Source organism: Mobula hypostoma, chromosome X1, assembly GCF_963921235.1.
Source record: "Mobula hypostoma chromosome X1, sMobHyp1.1, whole genome shotgun sequence".
NCBI lineage: Eukaryota > Metazoa > Chordata > Chondrichthyes > Myliobatiformes > Myliobatidae > Mobula > Mobula hypostoma.
Window position 1 is genome coordinate 8,099,343 of NC_086128.1, and position 20,057 is coordinate 8,119,399.

Sequence of the window (20,057 nt, forward strand, 5' to 3'; positions counted from 1 at the left end):
CTCAATATTTATTGCTTATTTATTATTATTATTATTTCTTTTTTCTTTTTTTGTATTTGCAGCTTATTGTCATTTGCACACTGGTTGTCACCCTGTTGGTGTGATCTGTCATTGATTCTATTATGGTTATTGAATCTATTGAGTACGTCCACAAGAAAATGAATCTCAGGGGTGTATATGGTGACATATATGTACTTTGATAATAAATTTACTCTGAACTTTGATTCTTGCCTTTCATGCATATTGTGCAGAATTTCAGGTGCCAGTTCAGAACAGAAAATTTTGTGGGTTGGATCAGTTGCACCCAAGTTTCATCATGCAAGTAACTCGATGGCAAAAACAGTACTTGACAAGATGTCCTCAAGCAATTATAGAGTTTGCTTTGATATGATTGACACTGATATCTCATATGTTTAGGCAGTTGTTGGATATACTTTGTGGTGCAAATACAGAACACAGATATATTCAAAGAAATGAGATGATGTAAATGTTCTGATTATGGCAATAAATACAGTTTGCAGCACAGAACACTGCTCTGTATTTCACCTTGCAAACTCATAAAGAGGGAAGTGCAAGGTCACATTGAAATTTCACAAGCCTTTGTATAAAGGTTATATTTTGGATGTTTGGATTTCATTTATATATAAAACAAGACGAATTGGTTATATCTGTCATTTGATATTGAATTGTAATGTAGCTGAAGTGTATAGGTGCAAAAGTCCTCAGACATTCGTAGTGCTATTAAAATAATGTGCAATTCATTCTTTTATCACACAGACTTTTATGTCAGATTGTCATCATTAATTTGAAAGGGATAGAATATGAGCCTGATCTTTACATAGCTGGTAGTTGCATATTCATTATTCTTGGAACACAGTAATGACGTTTCAAGTATATTTTCTAGCCTCCATTCCTTCCCTTCTATGTTTTTCTTTCTGTCCTGTAGGTTTTGTATTCACAAGTCCAAATAGTTCTGACTGAAAGTGAGAGTTTCGAGAAGTAACCATTAGCTCTCAGCTTATTTGCAGCTCAGCATGTCTTGAATTTCTGCAAATGTGTTGTGAAAGGTGAAAGTCAACATGAGCTGGAACCCAGATGGCAGCACATCTGAAATTCTGCTCTGTTATCAGACTTGCCATTGAGCCCAATGGCATAGCTCATTGTCTGGGTAGCCTCTAACCTGATGCCATGAATATAGATTTCTTGAACTTCCGGTAACTTCTCCCCTCCTCCTTCTTTCTTATTACTTCGTTAGTTGTTTTTTTGTATTTGCACTTATTTGTTGTCTTTTGCACATTGGTTGTTTAGCCATTTTTGTTTGTGTACAGTTCTTCATTGATTCTGTTGTGTTTCTTTGTATTTACTGTGAATCTCAGGATTGTATATGGTGAATTGTATGTACTTTATTAATAAATTTACTTTGAACTTACTTAGAACCTTTTTTTTCTTTTTTCATTCCCCATTCTGGTTGCCCTCTCTCCCCTTCTCTTCACCTCACCCGCCCATTACTGCCCTCTGGTGCCTGTCAATAGTTCAATAGTTCCATGTAATATCAGAGAATGCATACAATATACAACCTGAAATTCCTTTTCTTTGCAAACATCCACAAAAACAGAAGAGTGCCCCAAAGAATGCATGACAGTAAAAACATTAGAACCCCAAGGCCCCCCTCCCACGCACAAGCAGCAGCAAGGCATCAACCCTCCCCATCTCCCAGCACCCTCCACCCACCAAGCAAGCAATAGCAAAGCCCCCAAGAAACACCATGACCTGCAGTAAAACTAATCATTCTCCCAACAATTCGACATACCACAGGCTCTCTCTCCCTAATAAAGGGGCAGAGAGGTGTCACTCAGCAAGAGTGGTGACATCAACAAAACAACTCACTTTCTTCCCTTTCTTCCATGGCCCACTGCCCTATCAGATTCCTTCTTCTTCAGCCCTTCGCCTCGTCCACCTATTACCTCCCAGCTTCTTACTTAATTTCCTCCACGCCATCCCACCCATGTTCACTCTCACCTGGTTTCGCTTATCACCTGCCAGCTTGTACTCCTACCACTCCCCCCTTCTCCTTATTCTGGCTTCTCCCCCTTTGCCTTCCAGTACTAATAAAGGGCCTTAGTCCGAAACATTGACAGTTTATTCTCCATAGATGCTGCCCAATTTGTGGATTTACTCAAGCACATTGTGCGTTGCTCTGGATTTCCAGCATCTGCCATTTCTGTGGTGCTTGCGGATAACATTCTATTTCACTTACTTCACTTTATCTAATGTTTTAATTACTACTCTAGTTTTAATGAATTGTTAATTTTTGCAAATTGTGTTTTTAATATTTGTTTTAAATTACAAATCCATTATAATCGGTTTTAAAATGAATCTAACTATCAGCAGCATTTTAAAAGCTCTTATAAAGACTCTTGAAAGCCAGTAAGCTGTCACAAACTTTTAGGATATTCTGCATTTGGGGCTTGGAGTTGTCCTTTCTTTGCTGTTGTCCACTTGCTGTCCTTTCTTTGCTGAATGTCTATCGGGTGTGGGGGTCATTTAGCTCTAATGCCAGCTGTTGGGGCAAATTAAGGTCCAGTATAATTTGTCTGATAGGTTAATATAGTAACCCTCCAATTATGTAGATCAAGTAGCAATGTTTGCTCATGAACATGTACACTAGGTTTAACTATTAATTTATTTGTGTAGTGTGTGACAGCAATAGTCAAAAACCACAAATGCTTCTCTGGTATCAAAGTAGTGAATTTGTATTTCTTTTTCAGCCACTCAAAACAAATTGGCACCACTAGTTGCATTTTTAAATCAATAATAATCCTCACTCTTACACATGCTAGTAATGGAGCTTTGATGTTTGCAATCTGTGCAGAACTTTCCCATGCACCAGGAAGATCTGCGACCAAAATGCTGAAGCCATGAGTGTGACTCTGCAGTAACTACTTGCACAAGTTCAAATGGGTTTCTTGAAAATGACACTTGTAGGAAAATGATAACCAACATCTCAAGTCCAATGAGTAAAGGTGTGAGTTATGGCTTGGCATTCTGCAAAAATATATAGGTGATATGTTCTGCTGTTAAGGTCTTGGAATTTTTTCCCCTCTACTCCTATTAATTTTGTATACCATTTTCCCAACAGATTTGATAGCAGTGGTAAGCTTAACTGTGGTGTGAGATAGTAGGGTTCTGCAATTTCAGCTGGTTGAATTCCAACAGCATTCACTTCAGGGTTTCTGGTTTTGATAACCTGAAACAAGTAAGTTGTGGATCTCTAGCAAGAGAGTGAGGACCTCACAACAGCATAAGAACACTTCCCATGGATGTCATCTGCAAGCAGTAAAATTGCTGATCTATCTGCGTGAGTAAGGCATTTTGTAGATGAAAAATAAATTGAATTCCTGGCAGCCGGAAAATAAGAGGTGGTAGAGGAGAAAACAGGTATGTGCAAAAGATACTTGCAGACTCCCTGCTGTAAGTGTAATAGGTTGATTACATATCAAGGGAAATTTTAGAACACAGTTTTTGGAGGCCCTCTTGACTGCTATTACTGTATCATCTCAGTTGATGATGTACAAGCAGTATTCCACTAATTACAGTTGGCATTGGACATCACTGGTTGAGGGCTTTATGGGGATAAGGATGAGGTAGCTGGAGGGGTGGAAGATTATTCCAGCCTGCTCCAAAAAAGAAACAACAGAGGGGAAAAAAAACCTGATGTTTTGCATTTGAAGGTGATTTTTTATCTTCCAAAATGTACTACTACTACTACGACATCGACTCAGGCCAAGAGGGTTGTAATTAATTCTAAATTAAATAAAAAATTGTAAATAGTATTGATTAGCCAAGGACAATCATCATATTTTCAGTTGCTGTGGTTAATTCATCATGAATTATGAATTCAAATTTGCAGATAAGGCTGATGCTGAGATTCTCTGAAGGTTTGGTAATTTTCATCAGTCAGGGTCAAAAACCCAGCAACATCACAGTATGAAGTAGCTATAGTGTTATCAGAGCATCATAAGTAATTTCAGCTATGATCAGCACCAACAGTTACTCATTTCTGAGAGTTTGGTTTCCTGCTGTGATAATTTATTTCTTAACCCTTCAATGATCTTTTCAGCTTTTTGAAGAATTGCAGGACATATTTTTGTATTCATCGTCATCATTATGTGCCGTGTCATATGACATAGGCTATCATAGTTTTTCCATGACCATGATTCTTCTTGGCAAGTTTCTCTACAGAAATGGTTTGCCATAGTCTTCTTCTGGACAGTGTCTTTACAAGACGAGTGATCCTAGCCATTATCAATACTCTTCAGAGATTGTCTACCTGGTGTCAGTAGTCGCATAACCAGGACTTGTGCTTATACGACTATCCGCCATTCGTTGGCATGGCTTCACGTGACCCTGATCGGGGGCTATGCAGGCGTACACCTTGCCCAAGGGTGATCTGCAGGCTAGTGGAGAGAAAGAGCACCTTACACCTCCTTTGGTAGAGATGTATCAGCACCCTACCTCCCATATTTTTGTATTATCCACCAACCAAAAAATTATTACCCTGCATTTTCAGTGCTTGGTCTTCACTGGAGCAGAATTAATGAATAGTTGATTCATGATGAGCACTTGGGTTCCTTATGAATACTACCAACAAAGTCAATTTTACCCTTACTACTTTTTGCAAGGTCAGAATCCATGATACTCCTGAAGAAGAAGACCGACCAAAACTATTCACATCATTACCACCATAAGTTCTGTTATTTATACATCAATCCATTTCTTTTCTGGTCATTTTCTTGGGTTAAACCAATTCAGCCTGCTCAGCTAAATTGCCGCTATTGCATTCTTCCATGATTTTGTTTCCGTCAAAGACTTGGCAGTCAGAATGGGTCGAAATAATAAAAATAAAATTAGTAAAAGCAACTTTAAAAAACTTGACAATGACATCATGAATACACAATACAATGACAAAAGATAAAAAAGTGAACATTTTAATTAAGATTGGCAACTCAATTTAAATTAACAAAATTTCAAGGTGGGCAGGTGCAAGAGCAAGGGGCCATATACTGTATAAAGTGCCACCAGTCCCTCAGGTGTGCACAGTCCAGAGTCACCTCGAGACTCGACTGTGACTCCAGTGATATATATATTTGATGTACCAGAAACTGGTCTCCAACTTCTGCATACTACTGCACCATCCAGCCTATTACATTGAAGTGATAGATTCAAACTGATTACACAAGATTTAGAATTAAAATGTTTTAAATTGTCCAACAAGTTTGTGTTGTGCAACTGACATGATTTGAAGTATTCTGTCACTACTTTTAGAAGATTATCGCCAATTTGGGTACTTGCTCAAAAAGGTTCGCCACCTCTGTTTTAAAACATAACATGAATATTGCAGTCTAGAAATTCAATTCTGTAGCCCTAGGGGAGTTAAAAAACAACATATGGTTCAAAATAGAAGTAACCCTGAGTGGAAAAAAAGTTGTATCTATTTCTAAATGCCTAGTGCCATACTTCACAGCAGGAATTTTGTTAGCACTGGTGACACATTCTGATGTGAAACACTCACCCAATGATGTCATTAGTAACACAAGGACAGTTTCCTGTGTTGCAGCATGAATTTCCACCATATTGTTCTTTAAAAAGATTCATTAGTTCCTTACAGACTAACCAGGTTTTCTTGATGCTGTTTCCCCTGAACACAACTCATTAAAAGGCCACTTGCGAAAACTTTACTTGCTAGCTGCTGTGTACCATTTTGGAGGTTGCTTATTCTGCATACTGAACACTATCCTTAATGATAACTCTGCACTGAAGAATTATTTCCCACATGTCTTTGCTTAGATTAACCACTGCTGTTGCTGGAAAGCATACAATTGGACAAAGGCTTTGAAGGTCCCATAGGCAGATTCCAGGACTATAAGGGAAGCTCCTCAATACCCAGAGCCTGGACTGACACCAGCCTACTGTACCCTTTCCTGTGCCTAGTGTCTTGTTTATTATTTATTATTATTTATTGTAGTGCCTGCACTGTTTTGTGCACTTTATGCAGTCCTGAATAGGTCTGTAGTCTAGTGTAGTTGTGTTTTTTCTTACATAGTTCAGTGTAGTTTTTGTATTGTTTCATGTAGCATCATGGTCCCGGAAAACATTGTCTCATTTTTACTATGTTCTGTACCAGCAGTTATGGTTGAAATGACAATAAAAAATGACTTGACTTGAGAAACATACAGCAGGAAGGCATAAGAGGGCTCATAATTGAAGACTGAATAGACATCCTTATTTCTAGTCTTCTCTGAGGAGCAGCCTATATGTGTGGTATGGGTCAACAATACACTTTACACTAACATCTGTATTCTTCTGCAAATGTACCTATAGAGTCATTAGACATGCTTGGACTGCTTTCATATGAATGCCAGTTTACAGTCAAACTTGACTTTTAGCATCATTGCCATTCTAGGGGGCTATTTCTGACCTACATTTGTTGCTCATTGCTGTGTGAGAGAATTCATTGATGCTCTATAAAAGGAAAGAAGTCTCATCTGGTTTCCTTTTGCTGGAAAAATAGCATCAGGGATTTAATAGCATTGCTACCTTCTACAGAGCACCTTGGACTCCAATCATGTCGTCTTTCAAGCTCTCCTTCAGAATCATAGTCATAGTCATACTTTATTGATCCCGAGGGAAATTGGGTTTCATTACAGTTGCACCAACCAAGAATAGAGTATAAATATAGCAATATAAAACCATAAAAAATAATAATATGTAAATTATGCCAGGAAATAAATCCAGGACCAGCCTATTGGCTCAGGGTGTCTGACCCTCCAAAAGAGGAGTTGTAAAGTTTGATGCCACAGGCAGGAATGACTTCCTATGACGCTCTGTGTTGCATCTCGGATCTCGGTGGAATGAGTCTCTGGCTGAATGTACTCCTGTGCCCAACCAGTACATTATGTAGTGGATGGGAGACATTGTCCAAGGTGGCATGCAACTTGGACAGCATCCTCTTTTCAGATACCACCGTGAGAGAGTCCAGTTCCATCCCCACAACATCACTGGCCTTACGAATGAGTTTGTTGATTCTGTTGGTATCTTGAGCTATTCAGCAATTGCAGTGGGTTATGTTCACTGAAATGTGGCTTGTGGCTTGTGGCTTGCGTTAGATCATTGTTGAAACAAGATGGCCAATTCAAAGTACATTAACAGATATTTACATTTATTTCGCAATATGGCAGCTCCAATGTTGATGTGTTGCAGTGTGGTAGAATGTGATGGCTACATTTCCAAAACTATCAACTAAGCTGGAAATTGTTCTGCCTGTGAGATCTGATTCAACAGATTGATACCATGGCAATATAAGAATTTTGCAAACTGACTTTATTTTTTTACAGTGTATTGTTCTTGAAAATAATTATACAGCAATACTGCTGTCAGAATCCATATCAATAATAGTTGTCATTGGAACATAGATTGTTCTGTAGTGCAATATTCCATAAACTTGGGTGCCCAATCTTATGTCATCTCATGACTTGACAGGCAAGATTGGCTTCATACACTGAACGAAAATAATGTTAACAGAGAGAACAATTGTGAATAAGTGCAAAAATTATAGAACAGATTTTTTGACACTTTTATCAGAACAAACACCAGAATGCATTTGTTTCTAATGTAAACTGGAAAGTGGAGGAATTAAATTCATTACCACAGTGTGGACTATGTGAAATGAAAGCTTTAATCAGCGTAATGTAAACAAATATCTTAAAAATTAAAAATATAGCAACACTTTACAAAAATAAACTATTTCTGATGAAAATTAATCTTGTTGATCTAATGCCACACAATCTAAATGTCGCAAAAAGGAGAAACAGTTAATATTTGAGGCCAAGTTCATCAAAGCATTAATAATTGATTTTGCCCCTCATGTTTGTAATGCCAGCTGCAGTTTCTAACGTACTTATGACCCTGACTGAGTTCCATATAACCATAACCATATAACAATTACAGCACGGAAACAGGCCATCTCGGCCCTTCTAGTCCGTGCCGAACTCTTACTCTCACCTAGTCCCACTGACCTGCACTCAGCCCATAACTCTCCATTCCTTTCCTGTCCATATAGCTATTCAATTTAACTTTAAATGACAACATTGAACCTGCCTCAGCCACTTCTGCTGGAAACTCGTTCCACACAGCTACCACTCTCTGAGTAAAGAAGTTCCCCCTCATGTTACCCCTAAACTTTTGCCTTTTAACTTTCAACTCATGTCCTCTTGTTTGAATCTCCCCCACTCTCAATGGAAAAAGCCTATCCACGTCAACTCTATCTATCCCCCTCATAATTTTAAATACCTCTATCAAGTCCCCCCTCAACTTTCTACATTCCAAAGAATAAAGACCCAACTTGTTCCACACAAGTTCTAAGCCATACCATGAGGTGCAGTTGCCCTGTGGGTTGCCATCGTGCTGCTGGAAGCTTGTAAGAGTCAAATGTCCATCAAAAATACTTTCTTGCTCTTAATGGACTGACTGCAGGTTGTGACCTCCCAACTATAGAGTTAGCAACTATAGAGAAAAGTGGTTGAATGTATTGAACATAGAACATTAGAGCACGTTACAGGTCCTTTGGGCCACGATGTTGTGCTAACCTTGTAACCGACCTGAAGATCAAAATAATCCTTCTCTTCGACATAGCCCTCCATTTTTCCAGCATCCGCGTGCCTACCTAAGAGTTTCTTAAATGCCCCTAATGTATCTGCCTCTACCACCTAGCAAGGTGTTCCACACACCTACCCTTTTCTGTGTAAAGAACGTACCTTTGACATCCCCCGTTGAAGATATTATAGATAAACCAATGACTGTAGTCGAGAAGCTCATATTATGTGTTTTGTTTTCCACAGTGCCAACTAGATTCTCATTGAACTGGGCAGACAATGGTCTATGCACCCATTGAAGTCCAGACCACTTTAAAGTACAATGCGCAATAAGTGTTCAAAGTAACGCAATGTGTGCATCCATTGAACTCTAGCTGTTTCCAGCATGTTCCGTGAATAATTTGCTCCATAACAAGAGTTGCATCTCAATTTTACAAATCAACGTGCTGTTACTTTCTTAAATATGTGCCAACTTTTTTCAGTGCATGTTATGATATGAAGGCATAGATGCACAATTGTGGTATTGACACTGGATGATTTGAAGCAGTACTCATATGAAATGTTGTTATGTGTTAGCTTTTTACTCTGAGTGTTCCCTTAGGTAAGTGCAGCTCATTTACATGTGATAATCCATTTTCATACCCTCACTAGTGAATTTTAGAACGCTTTATTCCAATAAATTAGACCTTAAATTCTTCCTGAAACTGAATACACTGTGCAGGATGAATGAGATTATATAATTCTGATGTATAAATGTCTATCAGGCGATTAATCACATACTGAACTTCACCTGATGCCTGGGTCTCACCAGAGCCAGCATCACTTAAGTCCAGAACCTTTGCCTCAGTGAGGACCCCCATTGCCTGTGTAGGCAAGACATAAAACTTGTCTATATCCATGAGACCATTCTACATCCTTGCCTTTTTAAAAGGCTCTACAGGATAGTTTTTTTAAATATATTTTTCCAGTCCCATCTGTAATTACCCTTGAGAAGATGGAAATAAGACACCTTCTTGTACGGCTGCAGTCCTTCTGGGCAGTGCTGTTGTTGGGCCAGGATTTGGGACCAATGGCAATGAATTCCCAAACTAGGATAGTATACAGCTTGTAGGGAAACCTGCAGACAGAGGTGTTCCCATACTTGGCTGCCTGTATCACTCTTAAATATTGTGGAAAGTGCTATTGAAATAGTCAAGGCAATTTTGTAGATACAGTGCATTTTGTAGATGGTGTGCACTCCTGTTACAGTGGGGCAAATGAATAATTTGTATGTGGGGCGGAAATGGTTAAGATTCCCTGCCTGAGTGAAGAAATCGTCATGGTATGTGGATGCAAGACTGAATGAAGAGACACGCATGGGAAGAGGCTGACCGTGTGCACATAGGTTTATGTATGTGAGATGGAGAGTGAATGTGAAATGACCATGGGGAAACTGTGTGTGTGTGTATGCGAGAAAGAGAAAGCAAGAGTCATAGAGGAAGATATGTGTGCTTGGGGAGGCATGAATTCACAAGGAATGAGGGATGAGGGCGTAAGTGTCAACATCTATGTGCCAAGAAGGGAGAGGAGGGTGGCAGCGTGAGAAAGAAGCTGAATTGAAATGATTTACATAGATGCTATAAGGATGTGTTATTAAATGCTAATGTCTTATTATCACATATGTGTGAGATTCTGATATTTTTTGAAACACTAAACAGCTACCATATAGTCTTATTACTCTTGCAGTCATCTACCAAGAGTATCTGGAAGCTGTTTGTGATTGACATGCACACGCATGCATACACAAATACACACACCCACACACACACATATACACGCACATGTACATACGCACACATACACACGTAGTCTATCTTTATCTGTACCAGCCTCTATCAGTTCCACTTTGCTCCCCCACTCTCCATCAGCTAGCTCCTTGCTCCACCAAGAGTGGGATCAGCTGCTGTCTGCCGTTGTTCTCCTTTATTGCTGATTACCATACTACCCAGAGCCTTCCCTAGGGCACCATGACGTCTCCCAGAAACAGCCAGGAGAACCTCGAAGCATACTGCTGCCTGTTGTCATGGACTGCACTCTCTCTGAGCTTTGTGGGCAGGTTGTTGAGTTTCCAAGTCAATGGTAATGGAGCAGGAGCATCTTACTTAGCCACCAACCTCATTAAATGTACATTAATTGGTGTGTCTTGGTCATTCCCTCTCGGGGACGTATCTGTAATTTAAAGGCTTGAGCAAAAGATAGCACCTCTGACAGCACAACACACCTTTAGTACCGTCATGATGTTCCAACAAATTATGTTTGTGTTCAAGTTGCAAGGTATGGTATGTAAAACCTCGCTTCTAACTGAGGGCATGAATGTTACCAAATGTGCCATTATAGGCACTGCAGTGAAAACCAGGGCTAAAATCCACCTCTTTTGGAAGCTGGTTTGGATATACATGCAAAATTAGGTTCAATTCTGAATATTGTACTTCAGAAAAGGTTGTGAAATTCTGGAACAAACAGAAATACTTTCTAGGATGGCATGTGTTCTTCAGTTACACATATATTCTGGAGAAAATGCTGTTGCTTTCATTCAATTCACATTCAAAAGTTTACATTAATTTTAAGGGGAAACTTCTTCACTAAGAGAGTCATGAGAGTGTGGAACGAGCTGCCAGCACACATGGTGCATGCGAACTCAATTTCAACATTTAAGAGATGTTTGGATAGGTACATGGATGGTAGTAGTAAGGAAGTCCATGGTCCTGGTCTAGGGATGGGACTAGGCAGGTTACATGGTTCAGCATGGACTAGATGGGCCAAAGGGTCTGTTTCTGTGCTGTACTTTTCCATAACTCTTAAAAAGAAGCAAGGCTCAGGCAGAGAAAACAAAGAGATAGTTGAGAACCAGGAGGGACAAGGTTTAAAGACAAACATGAATACAAGCATATCGGTTCAACGGCCTTGGTCACTGTCCTGAAGTACAAGTCTACTCCCTCTTTTTGAATGCTACTTAACTTGATCCAAGCAAATACTGTTTTTATTGCAGTTTTAAAGTGTTTGGCAAGGGAACCAGAGGAGACATAGAGTCATGCCAAAGGAAGTGGTGGAATCAGATATAATCACTGTATTTAAGAGACTTAAATAGACATTGGAATAAGAAAGGCATGGAAATGTAGATGGGCAAAAAAGTTTGGATGGATGAGCACTGAAGGGCACATGACTATGACTCTATGCAGCCCTCTGATTCAGCACTGAGAGTGTCAAGCACCCATTTACACTGGAGCTAGTTTATCTTTCCACATTCCCCTTATGTGCCACCTTGGTTCAGCCACTTGCCTACACACCAAGGTCAATGCCTCTATAAATTGTCCCATCAACTCATATGTCCTTGACATATAGGGAAAGTAGTATATGACAAGCATTTAGGACCCCATATACTTATTATCTCTTTGCTGTGTCACTTTCAAAGATTTGTCTCTCTTGGTTCCTAGTCTCTTTAAGATTTTATAGCCTCTCTGACCAAAGTTACCTTCACATACTTCCACATTGTATTGTTTATGATCAATTAAACTGTTATCCAACTGTTTGTGTTCAGTTTTGGTCAGCCTACTATAAAAAAACAATGAAAAGGGTGCAGAAAAGATTTAGAAGATGTTGCCAGGACTTGAGAGACCGAGTTATAGGGAGAGGTTGGACAGGTGAAGACGTTTTTCCTTAGAGCATAGGAGACTGAGAGACAAGCAGTCATAATTCCAAGATTTCTGTTTATTTTAAAGTACAAATAAATTACTAATACTAAGCAAACTAACTAAGGAGCTGAGAAACTATGCTAAGAGTTAAATGAATGGCAAAGACAAAAAGTAAAGATGGCGTCTCTGAAAACTCCATCACTTTTATAATGAAATAAGGAAATTTCCTTAGATAAGAATAGACTAGTTAAGAAGCTATATAATGAAACCAATTACATTCCGTGGGTAATGTGCTAATACTTAGCCAATGAAAAATTAGAAAAGTGATAAACTATTAGTGCTTTCTGCCAGTGAGTGAGGATGAACCACCACATATTCAGTTTGCTAAAAAGTACAAATCTTATAAAAAGTATTATTAAAAAAAACAGTAGTTTCCAACATGATCTTATTGAAGTGTATGAAATTGTAATATAGGGCATAGATAGGACGAATGTGCTCAGTGTTCTTTTTTTCCAGGGTTGGGGAGTCAAGAACTAGAGGGAATAGGTTTAAAGTGGGGGGAGGTATTTAATAGGAACTTGAGGGGCAACGTTTGACACAGAGGGTATATGGATTGAGCTGTCACTGGCTGGGTACACGAATAGGAAAGGTTTAGAAGATCATGGGCCAAATGTAGACAAGTGGGGCTACCTTGGATAGCCATCCTAATTGGCACGGACTAGCTGGGCTGAAGGACCTTTTTCCGTGCTGTATGACTCTTGGACTGCTTTCCTTCCTCCAGTCAGTAAAACATGAAAGTGGTGCCCTGTTCAAAGGTCCAATGAAAGTGAAGAAAGCATAAATGCCGCCAATATGTACGTTGGTGGAGCAGAGTTGGTCTTCAAGCGGAGTTCTATTTCATATTGATGAACTTTGGGTTAATATCTAAATAAGAGCAGAAAATGCTGGAAATACTCAGTAGGTCAGGAAACAGCTGTGGAGAGAGAAAGAGTGGACCTTTCAAGTTGATGACTTTTCCATAACAATCAGAAGTTAAAAATTAAGTATTTTTGAGGTTGCAGAGAATGGAAAATTGTGGAGAGAACAAAGGGATTGTGAAGTGATCTCAAGTAACGTGATAGTTTGCAGACAAACTCAGATTAATTTATTAAACTGCCTTCAGGTATTTTGAGTTGATTTAACTGATTTACTTCTGCTAGTCATGCATGCAGTTCTGAAGTCAAGTGCATGTTGTATGGATTCATCTTTTTGAAGCAGAAATATAATATAATTCCATGATTATGGGAAGTTTGGCCATATTGTACTAAGATTTGGGATAGAAATGTAATGAGAAATCCTTGTACAAAAAGCTTGGAAGGAAAAAGAAAATGACATTTGTTGAACTGTATCTTAACAGGACCAACAATTTGTTTTCCTGCTAGACTGGTATTCTTTCTTTTATTGCAGATGTAGAAAGCAACAGAGATTTACCACTTACCCAGCCATCTCAAGGACACCCACCCATTTCTAGTGGAAGCTGCCCAAGCACACCTGAACTCCGTCGACGTCAGGAGGAAGCTATGAAAAGACTGGCCACTCAGGTACAAAGAGGCACAAAATGTGATAGAAATCTAATACTACCTTTAATGTCAAGCAATTTATGTTTCATATTATTATCAGTTATTTGTCGTCTATAATTTTGCTGTATTGTATTTAACTTGCACAAATGGATTTATAAACTGTCAAATTCTGAAACAGACTTTAATGTAGAAATATTTTGCTTTCTTTATCCTTTCCTTTAGTTTTTCCTCCAAACCTAAGACAATTGGTACATTGAAAAGATGGATGTGCACAAACATTACACATGAAAACTGCACACAGTCCCCAGATGCACATCTGTTGTAATTGAGTTTGCTTCCCATAAGCAGTCACAAGATTCAATGTGCAGCATCATTTCTGTGCTATCAAATGTAGTCCTTTGTTTATAGAAGGGAGAAGTCAGGCAATCATGACTTGCCTGCTATTCACAAAGCCTGCTGGAATATAGTCCTTTTACATTACTTAGCTAGATAATGAGAATGATGATTATTTGTAGTGGCAATCTGTTCAGTTTGTACAGTTCTACTCTGTACTTTTTCAATCGATGATTATTGCATACTGTATACATGTTTGGATAGGCGGAAGTTCCCACTTGCTTCAAAAAGGCAGCAATTATACCAGTGCCCAAGCAGAATAATGTGAGCTACCTTAATGACCATTGCCTGGTAGCACTCACATTTACAGTGATGAAATGCTTTGAGAGTTTGGTCATGACTAGACTGAACTCTTGCCTCAGCAAGGACCTGGACCCATTGCAATTTGCCTACCACCACAGTAGGTCAACCAACGGCAGATGCAATCTCAATGGCTCTTCACAGCTTAGGCTACCTGGACAACAGAAACACCTATGTCAGGATGCTGTTCATCAACTATAGCTCAGCATTTAACACAATCATTCCCACAATCCTGATTGAGAAGTTGCAGAACCTGGGCCTCTATACCTCCCTCTACAATTGTATCCTTGACTTCCTAGCCAGAAGACCACAATTGGTGCAGATTGGTGATGACGTATCCTCCTCACTGACGATCAACTTTGGCGCACCTCAGGGGTGTGTGCTTAGCCCACTGCTCTACTCTCTGTATACACATGACTGTGTGGCTAGGCATAGCTCAAATACCATCTATAACTTTGCTGATGCTACAACCGTTGTTGGTAGAATCTCAGGTGGTGACGAGAGGGCGTACAGGAGTGAGATATGCCAACTAGTGGAATGGTGCCACAGCAATAACCTGGCACTCAACGTCAGTAAGACGAAAGAGCTGATTATGGACTTCAGGAAGGGTAAGACGAAGGAACACTTACCAATCCTCATAGAGGGATCAGAATTGGAGAGAGTGAGCAGTTTCAAGTTCCTAGGTGTCAAAGTCTGTGAGGATCTAACATGGTCCCGACATATCGATGCAGTTATAAAGAAGGCAAGACAGTGATTATACTTCATTAGGAGTTTGAAGAGATTTGTTATGTTGACAAAAACACTCAAAAACTTCTATAGATGTACTGTGGAGAGCATTCAGACAGGCTGCTTCACTGTCTGGTATAGAGGGAATACTGCACAGGACCGAAAGAAGCTGCAGAAGGTTGTAAATTTAGTTGGATATATCTTGGACACTAGCTTACAAAGTACCCAGGACGTCTTCAAGGAGCGGTGTCTCAGAAAGGCAGCTTCCATTATTAAGGACCTCCAGCACTCAGGGCATGCCCTTTTCTCACTGTTACCATCAGGTAGGAGATACAGAAGCCTGAAGGCACACACTCAGAGATTCAGGAACAGCTTCTTCCCCTCTGCCATCCAATTCCTAAATGGACATTGAACCCCTGAACACCACCTCACTCTTTTAGTATATATTATTTCTGGTTTTTGCATGATTTTTAATCTATTCAATATACGTATACTGTAATTGATTTATTATTATTTTATTTTGTTTTTTATCTTCTATATTATGTATTGACTTGAACTGCTGCTGCTAAGTTAACAAATTTCATGTCACATGCCGGTGATAATAAACCTGATTCTGATTCTAATATATTTGAACATTAAAACAATGATTAAACACTTTATTCGTTCATTCAGTGCCTCTTATTGAACTATGACTTAATAAGTATTGTTACTTCGATGCAAAAATAAACTGAGAACTTTCATTGCTTCTGCTGGCAATTTTAATAACCACAATAATATCAGATGCTACTATTATTTATGTATGACCTTTACTGGGCAGAACATACCAAGAAGTTTTGCTGGAGAATTTTTGCAGTTGTCCAAATGATTAATCATAGAGTTGAAAGCTTAATCTTGAAGGAGGAAAGAGAAGTAGAGGCAGAGTAGTTTTGGAATTTTTGAGTTTATGACCTTGGAAGTGCTCAAAAAGACAGAAATAGAGGAGGAGAAATGCCTCAGAGGGTTAAGGGGCCAGAGAACGGCCCAAACTATGGAGAACTTAGGGTAAAGTACAATGGCATGCAAAAGTTCGGGCACCCCTGGTCAAAATTTCTGTTACTGTGAACAGCTAAGCAAGTGAAAGATGAACTGATTTCCAAAAGGCATAAAGTCAAAGGTGACACATTTCTTTAATATTTAAAGCAAGAAAACTTTTTTTATTTCCATCTTTTACAGTTTCAAAATAACAAAAAAGGAAAAAAGCCCAAAGCAAAAGTTTGGGCACCCTGCATGGCAGTACTTAGTAACACCCCCTTCGGCAAGTATCACAGCTTGTAAACGCTTTCTGTAGCCAGCTAAGAGTCTTTCAATTCTTGTTTAGGGGATTTTCGCCTATTCTTCCTTGCAAAAGTCTTCTCGTTCTGTGAGATTCTTGGGCCGTCTTGCATGCACTGCTCTTTTGAGGTCTATCCACAGATTCACGATGATGTTTAGGTCAGGGGACTGTGAGGGTCATGGCAAAACCTTCAGCTTGTGCCTCTTGAGGTAGTCCATTGTGGATTTTGAGGTGTGTTTAGGTTCATTATCCTGTTGTAGAAGCCATCCTCTTTTCATCTTCGGCTTTTTTTACAGACGGTGTGATGTTTGCTTCCAGAATTTGCTGGTATTTAATTGAATTCTTTTTCCCTCTACCAGTAAATGTTTCCCATGCCACTGGCTGCAACACAAGCCCAAAGCATGATCGATCCACCCCTGTGCTTAACAGTTAGAAAGGTGTTCTTTTCATGAAATTCTGCTCCCTTTTTTCTCCAAACATACCTTTGCTCATTGCGGCCAGAAAGTTGAAAGGAAAATCTAAACAAGCCTGATGCATTTTGGAAACAAGTCCTGTGGACTGATGAAGATAAAATAGAACTTTTTGGCCACGGTGCATGCAAGACGGCCCAAGAATCTCTCAGAACTAGAAGCCTTTTGCAAGGAAGAATGGGCGAAAATCCCCCAAACAAGAATTGGAAGACTCTTAGCTGGCTACAAAATGCGTTTACAAGCTGTGATACTTGCCAAAGGGGGAGTTACTAAGTACTGCCATGCAGGGTGCCCAAACTTTTGCTTCGGGCCCTTTCCCTTTTTTGTTATTTTGAAACTGTAAAAGATGGAAGTAAAAAAGTTTTCTTGCTTAAAATGTTAAAGAAATGTGTCATCTTTAACTTTATGCCTTTTGGAAATCAGTTCATCTTTTACTCGCTTAGCTATTCACAGTAACAGAAATTTTGACCGGGGTGCCCAAAGTTTTGCATGCCGCTGTATGGACACAACTTGGTGCCAAATAGAACTAAGATGACAGTGTTATGGATTACCTCAAGTTTTAAGAAGGTAAAACAAGGAGGGCAACCATAGTGAGGTAACATAGTCAAGTATAGCAATAGCAAAGGGCTATGTGCTGTTTTCAGCAGTAGGTGAGCTGTGGCAGGGGTTCAGCCTAGAGAAGAGGTACGCCTGAAGTCTGGGTGTGAAGCTTAACTTGGGGCCAGGTATAGCTCAGTTTCAAATGTTGTTTGGGAGAAGGATGTTGCCTATAGCCAAGGAATGGAGTTAATGACATGATGTTTCTTTGTGAGTGTTCAGATGACCAAATGTCTGCTGTTGTATACATAGTTTGACAGTGGTCAAGAGAGGCAGCAGTTAAGTAGAGTTTTATGTTTTTAGCATGCGTGTAGGATCTGCGTTTTCAGCTGTTGTTGCCCAAATCAGCATGAAAATAGGAGTCAGATTTGTAAGCGGCAGCATAGGCAAATATTTGGCATGGAAAGAAAATTCATTACTGATTTTTTTCCTTGCTTTATACTCATTGATACTGTAGATAGCTAAAATAAAGAACTGTAATTTTGAACATGTGTCCTAAAGAGAATAGGTAAAAAAAATCATATTAGTGAGAATTGCAAAGCCTATCTGCCAGCATAAGACCAAGGTAGTGATACTAAGTTGGCTATATTATCTGTAGACAAACTGACCAAAGATATAATTCAGAAAACGAAGCCCGTAATTAGGCAATTTATCCCTAATCAGCTGAAGCAAACAATTAAAAGAGCCATTTGCTGACTAAACTTCTGAAGAAAGCAGAAGTGCCAAGATAGGGCAATTACTAACGAAGACATAGTGTTTCTACACAGTCATTTAGGTTTTATTGCATCTTGTGAGGCACGTCACAATCACGTTATTTCTCAACTCACTGGGTAAATGGTAGCCCTTTGAAAAGACTCTCAATATCCTTGATGAGTTAAATCGACAGCTGAATAGCGACTGTCCAAAATATAGTCATCAATAGGGGAAAATAGCTGAATATGGAAGCCATGGACAAATATGATAAATAATCCAAAATTATTTTAAATTCTCACCTTTTGGTAAATAGCCTCTAACTATTATGGATGCAGCTATCAAAGTTCAGATTTGGCATTTGTCTGCAAAGACCTCTTCCATTTTATTGTAATGTGGCCATTTTAGTCAGATTCAAGAAGTTCAGAAGCCTAATGGCCTGGGGGAAGAAACTGTTTCTTGTGCTTATACATCGTAGTTTCTTGCCTGATGATAGAAAGTCAAAGAGGATGCTGGATGGATGGGTGGGATCCTTGATAATGCTAAGGGCCCTGCATACGCAGCACTCCTGATAAATGTCCCCCTTGGATAGTCCCCTATGATCCTGTCAGCTGTTCTCACAGTCCTTTGCAGGGACTTCTGGTCTGCTGCTCGGCTGCTCCCATACCAGATGGAGATGCAACTTGTCAATGGTGCTCCTGTAAACACATTTAAGATGGGGGGGAGGGTGGGGAGACTTGCTTGCCTCAATCTTTTTAGGAAGTGGAGGCACTGCTGTGCCTTCTTGTGCAGGGAGGTGATATTCAGGGACCAGGTGAGGTCATCCGTGATGTGAACTCCCAGGAATTCGGTGCACTTATCTCTCTCTACGGAGGAGCCATGTATTCGCAGAAGGGGATAGTTTATCTGCACCTTCCTCAAGTCCACCATGATTTATACTTCATAGTCACCAAACAATTGATACTAGAACGTACAATCATCACAGCGATATTTGATTCTGCGCTTTCTGCTCCCTGGATTACAAATCAATAGTAAATATTAAAAATTTAAATTACAAATCATAAATAGAAGAAAGAAAAATGGAAAGTAAGGTAGTGCAAAAAAACCGAGAGGCAGGTCCAGATATTTGGAGGGTACGGCCCAGATCCGGGTCAGGATCCTTTCAGCAGTCTTATCACAGTTGGAAAGAAGCTGTTCCCAAATCTGGCCATACGAGTCTTCAAGCTCCTGAACCTTCTCCCGGAGAGAAGAGGGACGAAAAGTGTGTTGGCTGGGTGGGTCGTGTCCTTGATTATCCTGGCAGCACTGCTCCGACAGCGTGCGGTGTAAAGTGAGTCCACGGACGGAAGATTGGTTTGTGTGATGTGCTACGCCGTGTTCATGATCTTCTGCAGCTTCTTCCGGTCTTGGACGGGACAACTTCCATACCAGGTTGTGATGCACCCTAGAAGAATACTTTCTACTGTGCATCTATAAAAATTAGTGAGGGTTTTAGGGGACAGGCCAAATTTCTTTAGTTTTCTCAGGAAGTAAAGGCGCTGGTGGGCCTTCTTGGCAGTGGACTCTGCTTGGTTGGACCAAGTCAGGTCATTTGTGATATTGACCCTGAGGAACTTAAAGCTTTTGACCTGTTCCACTTGTGTACCACCAATCTAAATTGGGTCGTGCGGTCCGCTACTCCTTCTGAA

General features: G+C 39.7%; 1 protein-coding gene across 6 annotated transcripts in view; it reads left to right on the forward strand.

Annotated features, from left to right (window-relative positions):
• The window catches only part of LOC134340122 (protein TANC2-like), an 828,834-nt gene that overhangs the window by 657,559 nt on the left and 151,218 nt on the right, over positions 1–20,057 (forward strand). For all 6 annotated transcript variants that reach the window (XM_063036995.1, XM_063036994.1, XM_063036997.1 and 3 more), the window contains one exon: positions 13,769–13,902. In XM_063036995.1, coding sequence (XP_062893065.1) covers positions 13,769–13,902 — 134 coding nt within the window. The remainder of the gene's footprint in view (positions 1–13,768; positions 13,903–20,057) is intronic.